This window comes from Trifolium pratense, linkage group LG2 (genome assembly GCF_020283565.1).
Source record: "Trifolium pratense cultivar HEN17-A07 linkage group LG2, ARS_RC_1.1, whole genome shotgun sequence".
Lineage (NCBI taxonomy): Eukaryota > Viridiplantae > Streptophyta > Magnoliopsida > Fabales > Fabaceae > Trifolium > Trifolium pratense.
This window is the reverse complement of record NC_060060.1, coordinates 19,927,840-19,940,889: the sequence shown is the minus strand read 5'-3', so window position 1 is coordinate 19,940,889 and position 13,050 is coordinate 19,927,840. Positions and strand designations below refer to the sequence as shown.

At 30.1% G+C, this 13,050-nt stretch overlaps 1 protein-coding gene and 1 long non-coding RNA gene across 2 annotated transcripts; one reads left to right on the top strand and one right to left on the bottom strand.

Moving 5' to 3' along the window:
- The first annotated feature begins 568 nt into the window (after positions 1-568).
- On the top strand, positions 569-2,308 carry LOC123906866. Its single transcript, XR_006809046.1, has 2 exons — positions 569-778; positions 2,002-2,308. It is a non-coding gene; the product is annotated as an uncharacterized LOC123906866 (long non-coding RNA).
- A 5,690-nt stretch (positions 2,309-7,998) lies between these two features.
- LOC123906865 (protein NSP-INTERACTING KINASE 3) lies at positions 7,999-12,792 on the bottom strand. The gene is made up of 11 exons (XM_045956881.1): positions 11,731-12,792; positions 11,237-11,369; positions 11,045-11,116; positions 10,537-10,680; positions 10,366-10,437; positions 10,149-10,208; positions 9,955-10,049; positions 9,708-9,854; positions 9,280-9,621; positions 8,675-9,066; positions 7,999-8,522 (listed from the first exon to the last, which is right to left on the bottom strand). Exons 1-11 carry the CDS (start codon positions 11,831-11,833, stop codon positions 8,205-8,207), a joined length of 1,878 nt encoding a protein of 625 aa, XP_045812837.1. The 5' UTR covers positions 11,834-12,792; the 3' UTR covers positions 7,999-8,204.
- Positions 12,793-13,050: the final 258 nt, after the last annotated feature.

Genomic DNA, 13,050 nt, shown 5'->3' with positions numbered 1-13,050 from the left:
AACTTTGATCAAACAATAAATTTGATGACACTCCAATCCTCGATCAAACTAGCGTTTCTCAGGTGCTATGAAATGGGAGTCTTTCCTTCGCCTATCGTATGTATCGGCTTGGCTTTGTGATGTACCATAGTTAACTTTGATCCAACAATCACATCTTTTATGAATTTCCTCTTCATGTAGTTATCAATCATGATGGAAGATTATAGAACCTAACTTCTTTTGATTATTGAATTGATGATGAAGAAGATAATGTTACAATGAGTAAATATATACACAGTTCTGAATCTAACTTCTTTAAAAAACTTAACTGGCAACACCAGTCTAACTAACTAACTAACTCATAGAAAGCTATGCTAGTCTACATGATCCACGCACATTGTAGTTACATAAGTAACTTGTGCTGTAAGCAATAGGTTCAACACCTCTTTCCTATTATGAAAAGTTATAAAAATAAAGGAAATTTAGTAAAAAAAAAAAAAGAAAAAAAATAATAGTTTATGTCACCTCTTTATTAAGTTTTCTAAAGGACAAAATAAACCATTCATGTACTTAAGGGACATTTAATAATTATTCTAGTATCATGAAGGGGTTTTTACCACGCAATAAGCACTAAAAAATTATTTTATTGATGTAAGGAGTGGACATGATCAATTTTATAAATTATGCAGCGATAAAAACGAATTGTTACATGTCGTGTGGAGAATTATGGCTGAAATAAAGTTAGTTTATGATATAATTATCTTTCTTTTGCTATTTCTTGTTGTAACAAATGTTGAAGGTAAGTCATTCTTTTTCTTTTTAAATTTTATTATATGTTAAATAGCATATTTTTTGCCTTTCATTTTCGCAAATGTGTGTGGTAAAGCTTTAGTTTTTCAAGATATTTTTAAACAGACAGAAGAAAGATGATGGTGGTGATTATAAATTTATGAAGGTTTTTAAAAATTTATGATGTTTTCTTCGAATTTATCAAGTTTTTTTTTTGTCGAGTTTAATTGATATGTTATGCCAGTGTAAATAAATTCTACACTGACATCCAATGAGAATCAAGTATTTCTTCATGTCATATAATAGAAGTGGGGTGTAGTGGGACGATTTGGCGGGATACACGGTTGGTATTGAATGACAGTGTAAAATTAGTTTACATTGTATGTGCATATATTATTTTCCCTTTTTTGTTTAGGTGAACGTGAAACCACTGTTATTTAAGGAAAGAAATCATGAGCGATACTTTATTAGAAAAAATTAAAATAGAGAGAACTATCGATATATCAATCGTTAGACGCTAAATTTGATAGAGAGAACTATAGTTCGATCTCCGCAACTATGATCAGGAGGGGACTGAAACTATTTGGTGGCAGAACTGACCTCGAACTAGATTAAACTGATGGTGAAAAAAAAAAGTTTCATACTATCCTACACGCTATACTTTATATTTGTTTCAACTATTAGACAATGGACAATGATATTTGAGAAAATATGAATAAATGCTCAGGCCAAATTCCGTCAAAACACACTACTAGAAAAATAGCTTTTAGGGTCGGTTGTGGCGAGTTTAAACCTGACTCTAATTACATGTGGCGTTACATAAGTCAACATCTAGAAATTCAACAAAATAAGTTAGTCTCGGTCAATCCGACTCTAAAGTCAATATTTAGAAAGTCAAAAAAAAATAATTTAGCCTCGGCCCATCTAACTCTAAAGTTAATTTTTGAAAAGTCAACACATATAATAGAGTCGAACAGGCCGACGCTAAGCTACTTTTTTTTTCTCATAGACGTACGGCACACATCAAAACAAGTCATAAAAGAAATAGCACATTACAAAAGAAAGATAGCAAAGTTTACATTGGACACCGTAGAAAACAAATAGGATAGTTATTGTCTTAAACAAACGTTAAAGTTAAGTCATTTTTATTGTTTTCAAGTATCCTTCTTTAATTTGTACACATTGGTTTATAACATTTTAATTATATTATTTTATTATCTTTCATCATTACAGCTGCAAGGAGCAGTAGATGTTTTGAAGATTCAGATTGTCCCAAACATTTGTGCCGAAAACCTATGATCGTGAAATGTATGTACAATTCTTTGTGTAAATGTGTTGGATCGTGGGTTCATACATGATTTTGTCTGCGGTGTCATGTATAAGGGAGTGGATTATCTCAGGTGATAATTTCACTGCATATAATAAAGTGTGGATCTCAACCTTTTAATTTTACCTTTTTAATTGGGATAATGTTAACATGTTAAGGCACATGTTAAGGAAGCAAATAAGGAAATTACTTTTTGCAAATTGTGCATTTTTACTTTTGCCCTTGACACAAGTTAACATGACCCTTTTAATTAAACCTCTAGCAAACAAAAAAGAAATGAACGGCGAGGATTACACTGAATGAACTTTACACGAAAGACAACTTCCTTCTCATATATAAAAAGGGTACGCAAATGTCATATTCTAATATTTCATAAATCGTTATTTAGTTATCAACAGTATATGGCACGATAGCCATATGCACGACATGTTCGCCTCTGCGCTGGCCCTTTTTTATATTATTGATGATTTATATCAGTTTACTTTAGATAAGGAATTAACTATATGATCTTTATTGTCTTTTTTAGTAAAAAATGATTTAAAGTCCGTTTGAAATGGCTTATTTTTGAGCTTATGAAAAACTACTTATACAAATAAATGAGCTTTTTATATATTATTCTAAGTTTTTCAGGATAGCTTATGAGAAAATAACTTATAAAACTAATATTTTTATTAGCGAAAACTTATGAATTAACCTAAAAATTTATTTATTTGTATAAACTATGTTCATAAGCAAAAAAATAAGTCAAACGGTATTTGAAATAGCATCTAAAAATATTATAAGCTAATTAGAGAAACTTTTTACCAAAAACGTCTCATTTTTATCATACAAATTTATAAATTAATCCAATAAATTATAAAATAACTTATTGGACTTACAAAACAAACACTTAATTTATTTTTATTTTTAAATAAATTTCACAATAAGTATCAGTATCATCAAGTTTTTAGTTACTTACTCCCTCCGGCCTTATTATAAATAAATTTTTACTTTTTAAATTCATTGAAAAACTAATGTATTTTGTCTATAATGTGAATCATCTTTTATCTTTTATATTATAAGCTTGTATACACAAGCAAATCCTAAACCCTAATTTGTTTTCTCTATTTTCCCTCCATTTTATCTTGCAATTTTTATTAAAAAATAATACAATTTTGTCTTGACTAGGATTCGAACCTGCAATCCTTCAATGGGTGGCAATATTTCCAACCACTATGGCAAGTATACCAATTATGATTAAAATTATGTGCAATAATTGATAAGCACCATCAATTTTAAAAGTATATCATATTAAAATTTAGAGAATAATTATCATGTGAGATTTGGAAAGTTATTATCACGTGTAATTTGGAAAGTTATTATCAAACTCAATTCTACTAAATCAATTTTTTTTGCAATACAACCAAACACAACCATGGTCATGTCACTAATCACATTCATTATTTTGATTTTAACATTGCAGATTTAATATTAACCGATGATCAATTGATACAATATGCACTAGCAGACCAATTGTGATTTAAATCATGTCCACAAAGTGTTAAGCTCCATCAACTTTCATAGGAAAGATTTCATACGACAATTAAGCACCATCAATTTTCATTGCACAATTTAAACAATTAAAAACCAATAATTTCTTATATTATAAGCTTGCTAACATAAGCTAACCCTAAACCAAATTTTTCCCCCTCTCATTTTATCTTTCTTTTTATTGCAGCTTTATATTAAAAAAATACAGATTTGTCATCGAACATGCATCCCTTACTTACAATAAAATCTTTCAACTGCTAAATCATGTGCTTCAATTATGAAAGAATTTAGCAATCCTAATATGTTAACCCCGTTTTCAATAAATTTGAACGGCGGAATTAATCACAATTTTTATTTATTTATGGATGTCTACTTAAGTTTATGTTCTTGATTATGTCTTTAATTTTTTTTTAACCTTTAATTATCATCAATTTTTTAACCTTTAGTTATCAGCAATTTTTTTTAATAAGTAAACAAAACGACAGGGTTCCAAAATTATTTAAAAAATATATAAAATATAAAATAAGCACATAAACAAATATAGAATAATTAGTCCATGAAATTCCCTATACTACTCTTATTGAAAATGTTCTTAGAATTTTTGTATTTTATTTTTTATTATTACATATTACACCTAATTAGACTCATGCGGTGCATGGGTCAAAGTTCTAGTATTATAAGCTTGTATACACAAGCAAACTCTAAACCCTAATTTGTTTTCCCTGTTTTCCCTCCATTTTATCTTGCAATTTTTATTAAAAAATAATACAATTTTGTCTTGACTATGATTCAAACTCGCAACCCTTCGATGCAAGGCAATATTTCCAACCACTATGGCAAGTATATCAATTGTGATTAAAATTATGTGCAATAATTGATAAGCACCATCAATTTTAAAAGTATATCATATCAAAATTATTGTTGACTATATTATTCATCACGAAATATTTTTATGTCTTTCCTGATCAATGATTTTTTTTCTACCGGATCATAAATTTAGAGAATAATTATTATGTGAAATTTGGAAAGTTATTATCACGTGTAATTTGGAAAGTTATTATCACGTGTAATTTGGAAAGTTATTATCAAACTCAATTCTGCTAAATCATTTTTTTTTTTGCAATACAACCAAACACAACTATAGTTATGTCATTAATCGCATTCATTATTTTGATTTTAACATTGCATATTTAATATTAACCGATGATCAATTGATACAATATGCACTAGCAGACCAATTGTGATTTAAATTATATCCACAAAGTGTTAAGCTCCATCAACTTTCATAGGAAAGATTTCATACGATAATTAAGCACCATCAATTTTCATTGTACAATTTAAACAATTAAAAACCGATAATCTCTTATATTATAAGCTTGCTAACATAAGCTAACCCTAAACTAAATTTTTTCCCCTCTCATTTTCTCTTTCTTTTTATTGCAGCTTAATATTAAAAAAATACAGATTTGTCATCGAACCTGCATCCCTTACTTACAATAAAACATTTCAACCGCTAAAATATGTGCTTCAATTATGAAAGAATTTAGGAATCCTAATATGTTAACCCTGTCTTCAATAAATTTGAACGGCGGAATTAATCACAATTTTTATTTATTTATGGATGTCTACTTAAGTTTATGTTATTGATTATGTCTTTAGTTTTTTTTTAACCTTTAATTATCATCAATTTTTTAACCTTTAGTTATCAGCAATTTTTTTTTAATAAGTAAACAAAACGATGGGGTTCCAAAATTATTTAAAAAATATATAAAATATAAAATAAACACATAAACAAATATAGAATAATTAGTCCATTAAATTCCCTATACTACTCTTATTGAAAATGCTCTTAGAATTTTTGTATTTTATTTTTTATTGTTACATATTACACCTAATTAGACCCATGCACCGCATGGGTCAAAGTTCTAGTATATATTAATTTTTCATTGTAGGATCATATATATTAATTTTTCATTAAATCGGGAGGAACTACTAATTTAACAAAATTATATATAATTAAGGTATGTCAAAAAAAAATACATAGAAAATGCCAAAGTAAAATTGGTGTTACTAGATGCATAAAACAAAGTATAATTACTGAGTACATCGTGCGCTTAGATGACAAATCCTGTCGTGCACTGAAGCATTATCCTATAAAATAATAATGGTTAATTAACGAGTGATTTTATTAGTTAATAAAGTAATTAAATTGATTAATTATATATATGTTAAAAAAATTGGTTAAAACGTATACTTTTTGTTGGGGAGTCTAAGAAAATTTGGGAAAAACAACGGAGTCGGTGTTTTAAGACCACAAGATAGGAAGATGTGACATCTCTCCACCAAAAAATTTAAGGTATTGAATTAATGAGTCACTTCTATTATAAATTCAACATTATTTTCAGTAGTTGTGAGACTTATTTTGTGGTTAAATATTAAGTAGTAAAGTTGGTTAACAACACACTTTATTCTGTGTGTTACAAAAATAAATCTCTATATTAATTTTTTAAATAAAAAATATATTTTGACAAAAACAAAAGGTATTGTTCACGTACACCGTATAAATACTAAGTGTAAATGGAAAAGCCTCAAATGCAAGTAGTTATAAGTAAATGGTATTTAGCGATCATATTTGATTTGGCTTTCTCTATATGTCTAGCCGTTAGATACATGGAAACTTGACCATGGGCAATCTCATGATCTTTTAAAAAAACAGCCCATAGTAACTCTATCTACTATGTCACCTCGTGTGCGCTTGCCAAGGAATATGATTGAGGAACATTTTAAGTCATATGAAGCTTGATCAAGGAAATAAGAGAAAAATAATCTTTTGTGATAATAACTCCTCCATTAAATTATCAAAGAATCATATTATATATGCATGATAAGTCTATATAAGTAGAATGTATTAGGCCCAATTATTATTATTATTATTATAATAAGTCTATACAAGTAGAATGTATCTATACCTTTTGTGAATAAGAAAAACTATAAGTAAAATCATTTGTATGATGGATATGTTGGACCAAAAGATCCTAACAAGTGGGAGCTGCAATGGTTTCAAGTAGACATGGAACTGGTGTGATATTGGCAATGGCAGGAAAGGAAGAAAGAGTGTTATGAATATGAAGTCATCAACACACCAACCATGTGAAGACCATATTTAATTTAAGTACATATAAAATTTATAAATTATTACTATACATATAAATTTCTAAATAGTATTTTAGAAAAATATGGAGTAGGTTGGATTACTTTGACATGGTTTTGGACTTTTGGTCCAAACATGGACCCCTTATACGACTCATTGTAACCTTTTTTTTTTCTTTTTCAAATTTCAAGTCACTCAACATTATTAGTTTGAATAAAAACTCAAACTTGTGTGTATAAAAAAAGTAAAATTATAGAGACATATTTGGTCCTGAAAAATAAAAATTCAAATTCAGTTATCAAAAATCTTAAAATTGGTCCTTAAATGTGAAACTTTTATTTATGTTCAAAAAATTTAAAAATCTAAAAAAGTCGGAATTTCAAAAATTTTCAAATTCTTACATGCATATGTAAAATAGACTTCCATCGTGCACAAGTGTATTTTCATGATTTGATTAATAAGTTTCATCATCTCTGATTTGATTCAATAATAGAATATATGACGTAAGACTTATCTCACTTGTAAACCGGTCAAATTTGACTCAAACTTATATTTATTGCGAAAAATATGAAGGACACAATTGAGTTGATGAAAATTGTGGGGTATGGAGACTAGGTAGGCAGGTCCCTAGTATAATTTTCTTTTCCAAAACTCAAAGGTGCAAAGGCACACCCTTACTATAAGATGAATCTGCCACTGCACAATGAGTGATGGGGGCCAAGTTATGAACAGGAGATGAAGACAGAGTGGTGTTTATGTAATTTTGTTGCCTATGGTTTTGTGGACTTTAGCTTCTTGGATGTTACCATGCATTTTCTATCTTTCCTTCTTTTCATAGCCTTTGTAGACTTGTCCATCTTGTTATCATAGGGGTACTTTTGTAATCATGGTGTATTTCAAATTTTGTTTTGGTTATAGTCAGATTTTTTACCTTTTTTATTTGGTACTTCTTGTGCAATCAATAAATTGTTACCGTCTACCAAAATCAAACGGCTCATATTTTAATATAGTTTTTATTCTAACTCTAAAATTTGGATCGTCCAATTTAAATCAAACAATCCTGATCTTGGTGACTGATGCAGTCATGGAGTGCCGACCGCACCCAATCCAGATTCGTATTTAGTACACACTTTTTATCACAACCTAATTTTAAGACTCAAAGGAGTAATTTTGAATTTCTTTGTTTGGTAGTTTTTGACATTATTGTAAGTGACATCAATAATGGTACAAATTTCTAACATTGATTAAAAAAAATTATGAAGCAATTAAATCAACATTCCAACAAAGAAGATAAGACTTATACATGACTTTCCCTTTTTCTTTTTACACATGAATACAAGCATTAGATAGCTAGCTATTGACACACTAATAACAATGTTCATTTAAACATGAAAACTATAGTGTTAAAAAAACAAACTAAGATGCTTGTCACCTAGGGCCAGAAAGCTCCATTGCTTCTACTATTAGTGATGATTCTTCTATAAAATCCGAATATCTTTGAGGCGGATTTTCACAAAACCGAAACCTTGGTGTTTCGATCCTTTGTGACGCCTCCCATTTCTCAGCTAAACCGTCCCCTTCCAACATCTTTAACACTTCGGACATCTTCGGACGGTGTGAAGGATTAAATTGTGTACACAAGAGTGCTACTTGAACCATTTCTCCTAATTCAACTATGTCAAAGTTGCCTTTAAGATCTTTATCTACCATTTGACTTAGTTTTCCTTCAAGGTGTAGTTTCTTAACCTGAAAGTTTTATACGGATCAAAAACATATTTAGTATTCATTATATGTTGTGGAAATAGATATATATTTCTTGAACTCGTAAAAGTTTACTATGTTAACTATACTAAAAGAGATAAGAGACACTGAGAAGAGTGAAAGTCGGGAGAGAGTACCCAATCAAGCATTACGCCTTTCTGGTTTGCTGCTCGACCAAAATCTAGAGCCTTATGACCTGTAATAAGCTCAAGCAACAAGATTCCAAATCCAAACACGTCGGTCTTTTCTGATGACTGACCAGTGGATAGGTACTCAGGAGCAATGTGACCAATAGTGCCACGCACGGCAGTGGTCACATGAGTATCTCTATGATCAAGAAGCTTAGCTAAACCAAAATCACCAACAACTGCTTCAAATTCTTCATCTAGCAATATGTTGGCTGCTTTGACATCGCGATGGATAATTTTAGGGTCACATTGCTCATGCAAATAAACCAACCCTCTTGCTGTGCCTAACGCTATCCTCTTTCGCCTCGTCCAATCCAAAGCTGGTTGACCGTGAATATGATCTGGTATAAATCCAAATCCAACGAGATTCAGTATTTCGAGTTATTTTCAAATGCAGTTATAAAGTGGTTATGTATAATGTGGCAATATGATGAGTTTTCATTGGATGTCAGTGTAAAACTATATTCCACGACAGTGCATATCCATTAAAGTTTAACTAACCAAGGGAAACAAATGATAAAACCAACCTATTGTGGAAAGTTCGAGGAGCTAACCTTTTAATCTAGAGGCTACACTGCCATTAGACATATATGGATAAACAAGGAGTCGTTCATTCTGAGTACTGCAAAACCCTCGAAGCCTCAGAAGATTTCGGTGGACAGCCAAACTTATTGTCTCAACTTCTGTTTGAAATTGGATCTCACCACCAGCTGCATTATAGTCCTTTAACCGTTTAACGGCCACAACGGATCCGTCATTCAAGCATGCCTTGTAAACTATTCCAAAACCACCTCTTCCTAGAATGTTCTTTGAGTTGAAATGGTCAGTTGCGGCCCGAAGCTCTTTGAATGAATACCTTTTTAAATGACCAAGGCGCACTTCTGGGTCGTAATGCTCTGCGAAGTAAAAAACTTTTACTAAAACCGAGATTTATGAAACAGAAGTATAAAAGGAAAGTGAGGAGGCTTTAGCGATGACTAACCATTAATATCAAAGAATATCTGTTGATTGTGTCTATACCGCCACCAAATGAGAAGTCCAACTATAATCACAATGACAAACGCGGCACCAAAACTTGCACCAAAAGCAAGTGCTACATGATGGCCTTTTTTACCACCGTCTGGTTTGGCTGAAAATCAGAATAAAATACATCAAATCATGAAGTTGTTAAAAATACGAAAACTGAAAAAGTAACGAACAAAGATATACTGTATGTCATTAATTAACACCTTTTAATACATCTGGCGGGAAGGAAAGTGGCTCGGGCAATACCGTAGAACAATTGTTTTCTTTTGGACCGCAAATTAACGGGTTACCTACAATCCTGAAATCAAAAAACGACTAAGAGATTAATTAACTTCACCATTTTATTGTGAACTCGAATATAAAACTAAAGACAAGAGGAAACGCAAAACGAACTTACTTTAATGTTCTTGCCGATATTCTTGGCAATGAACCACTCAAATTGTTGTAGGAGAGATCCCTACATTTATTTTCAATTAATAGTAGTTAGTATACCATTTTTGAGAGAAAAATCAAAGCTTAAAATTGCCAAATACACTTGGATTCAGCCCTTGTCGGTTCGATAAAAAACATGAATAACATAAATATAATTTGGAAATAAGGTAACAAAGACCTACACAAGGGTAAGGCTTTCGATGTTGCTAAGAGACTGAGGGCAAGCTCCGGTAAGGCTGTTATTATTTAACCGCCTAGCATGCACATAAGACAATTCAAATGCAATGAGAAACACTTCATAAATGATCAAACAATTGTATGATGATGTATGTGTATATGATTTTGTAACTTACAAATAATTCAGGTTCTTAAGGCCTCCCAAAGAACTCGGCATCTCGCCACTAAATTCATTATTAGAGAGATCAAGTGTCTGAAGCTTTTCCAAGCTTCCTATTGCAGCTGGAATATGACCAGAAATAGCATTATTCTGAAGTAACCTGCAAAAGCAAAAACAATTAATTATGCATCAATATAATCTCCTTCACTTAGGACCTGTTTGGAGTGACTTATTTTTGACCTTATCTACTGGCATATGTACGAAAACTTATGCCATGTCCAATAGCAGTTTTCAGCTTATTTTCATAAGCTCTCCAGGATAGCTTATGAAAGCAGCTTATAACTTACACGAAAACAATTCCACTTAATTAGCCTTATAACTCTTTCGAAAGAGTAAATAAAGTGTATTAAGTTTATAAAAAACGGAATCAATGAGTAATAATCAAAGCACTAATGTCAAATTCAATCATCATCAAATTCAAACCAAGATATGAAGCATCTTAATAAAAATCAACATAGACTTACACAGATTGTAAATTGGTAAGGTTTCCAATTTTAGGAGATAGTGTACCAGACAAATTCTGACTAGGCAATCCCCTGAAACAAAGATGAAAATTCTATTAAATGAAAAAATCAAACTTGAACCTAAACAACTTAATCAAAACTTCCTGGAACTTTTTTGCCATTTTTTAAAAAAGTTGAACCTAAACAACTTACAATGCAGAAACTGAACCATCTGGAGTACAAGTAATCATCCTCCAACTACATGGATCAACAGAATTAATATCCCAATTCTCCAAAACATTGTGAGGATCATTCAACTCGGTCTTTATAGCCATCAAAGCTACAACTGTTAAGTGAATAAATAATCAGAAAAGGATAAGAACTTAAACTTGAAAATTCTCTTATTTTACCATCACATAATAAAAAATTATTAATAAAAAAATAGCCTAGAAAAAAGGAACCAATTAATCATTAATTAAGCTTAAATTCTCCAAAAAAAAATTGAAAGAAAATAAGTACTACTGTAATAAGTAGCATCAAATCAACCATTAATTAAGCTTCACAGTTTTTAAGCATAATTGAATTGACCAATAAGCTAAACTTGTGTCACACATTAAATTATCAATTTATAATCTTTCTTATCATAAACCAAAGATCTCAATGAATGAAACTAAGATAACAAAATTAAAAATAGAAAGAAAATTAACCTTCATAGTTGATGCCAGAAGGAGAAAGAGTGGCAGAAGAAATCTTCATCAGCAAATGAAGCAACAAACCAAGTATCCATAAAACCAAACTGAAAACTTCCATTCTATATAATCACTTATGCAATGTCTCCTTTACAAAACCATTAACAAGTGCTTAAATTCAACTTAATGAATAATTTGAAACAACACATTCTCACACAAAGAAAGTTAAGTCCTTATCACCTTATCCAAACAAAACAAAACAAAACAAAACAAAAAACACTATTTAGAATCAGATTCTCATAAAAAAACTTCAACTTTCCTTTTCCATTAAGACAGAATTCAACAATGAGAATCAAACAAACAGAACCCAGATGCCAAAATTGGTTCTTTTATCAATTTTCAACAACCAAGTTGGAAGAAAATGGAGAATTTGAATCAAACTAAGAAAGCAACATAACCAAAAAGATAAAAACTTTATTGAAGAGTGAAATTGTGAGATCCTTGAGATCTGTGAACAGGAATTCCATGTGAGTTGTTGTTGTTGGAGATTGATTCCATTACAACCATTATCTTGTATCTTTAGCAGTTGCAGAGAATAAAAAGCAACTGAGCATGAAACACGCTCACAACCAAAGAAAGAACCAACAAACAAAGGACAAAACAAAAATGACAAAGTGGACACAAATGTAGATGTACTACTACACACATAAAGCTACATAATCAGTATCTGAATTTTCTTCTAAATTTTAGTATTTAAAACCAGCTCAAATAAATAATAATAGTATTTGGGTTGTTAATTGATTTCTTTTTTGGTACATAGATTTTTTGGCTAATCGGGTTTTGAGGCTTAAAGAATGTTTTTTGAATAAAGGCTCATAGAATGTTACTACTCCAAGTTATTTATTATACTAATCGATAAGTATTATTATATTTTTAAGAAATCATTATTTTATATACTAATAATCTCTATGCAATAATTAATTAAGTGTATTACTAAAATTACTCTACAAAATTACCAATAAAAAGAAACAACTAAATTCAAAAGTCTTCTAGATATAGTAAAACATTTGAATGAACACAAGTTTATCGGAACACATTCATATAATATATAGTTATTATTTAACTATTTAAAATATATATTATTTAATTTTTATATTTTATTTTATTTTGTTAAGAATTCTCACATATGTTGTAAGATGGATGGATATATTTTTATATCAGAGTCTCTTTCAAAATCTGTTATACCACATGTTATTAAATTTTTTATCAGATCATCCATCATTTATATATGCATATCGAGTCTAATATTATCGGACATAAATAAAAACGTCAAAAATC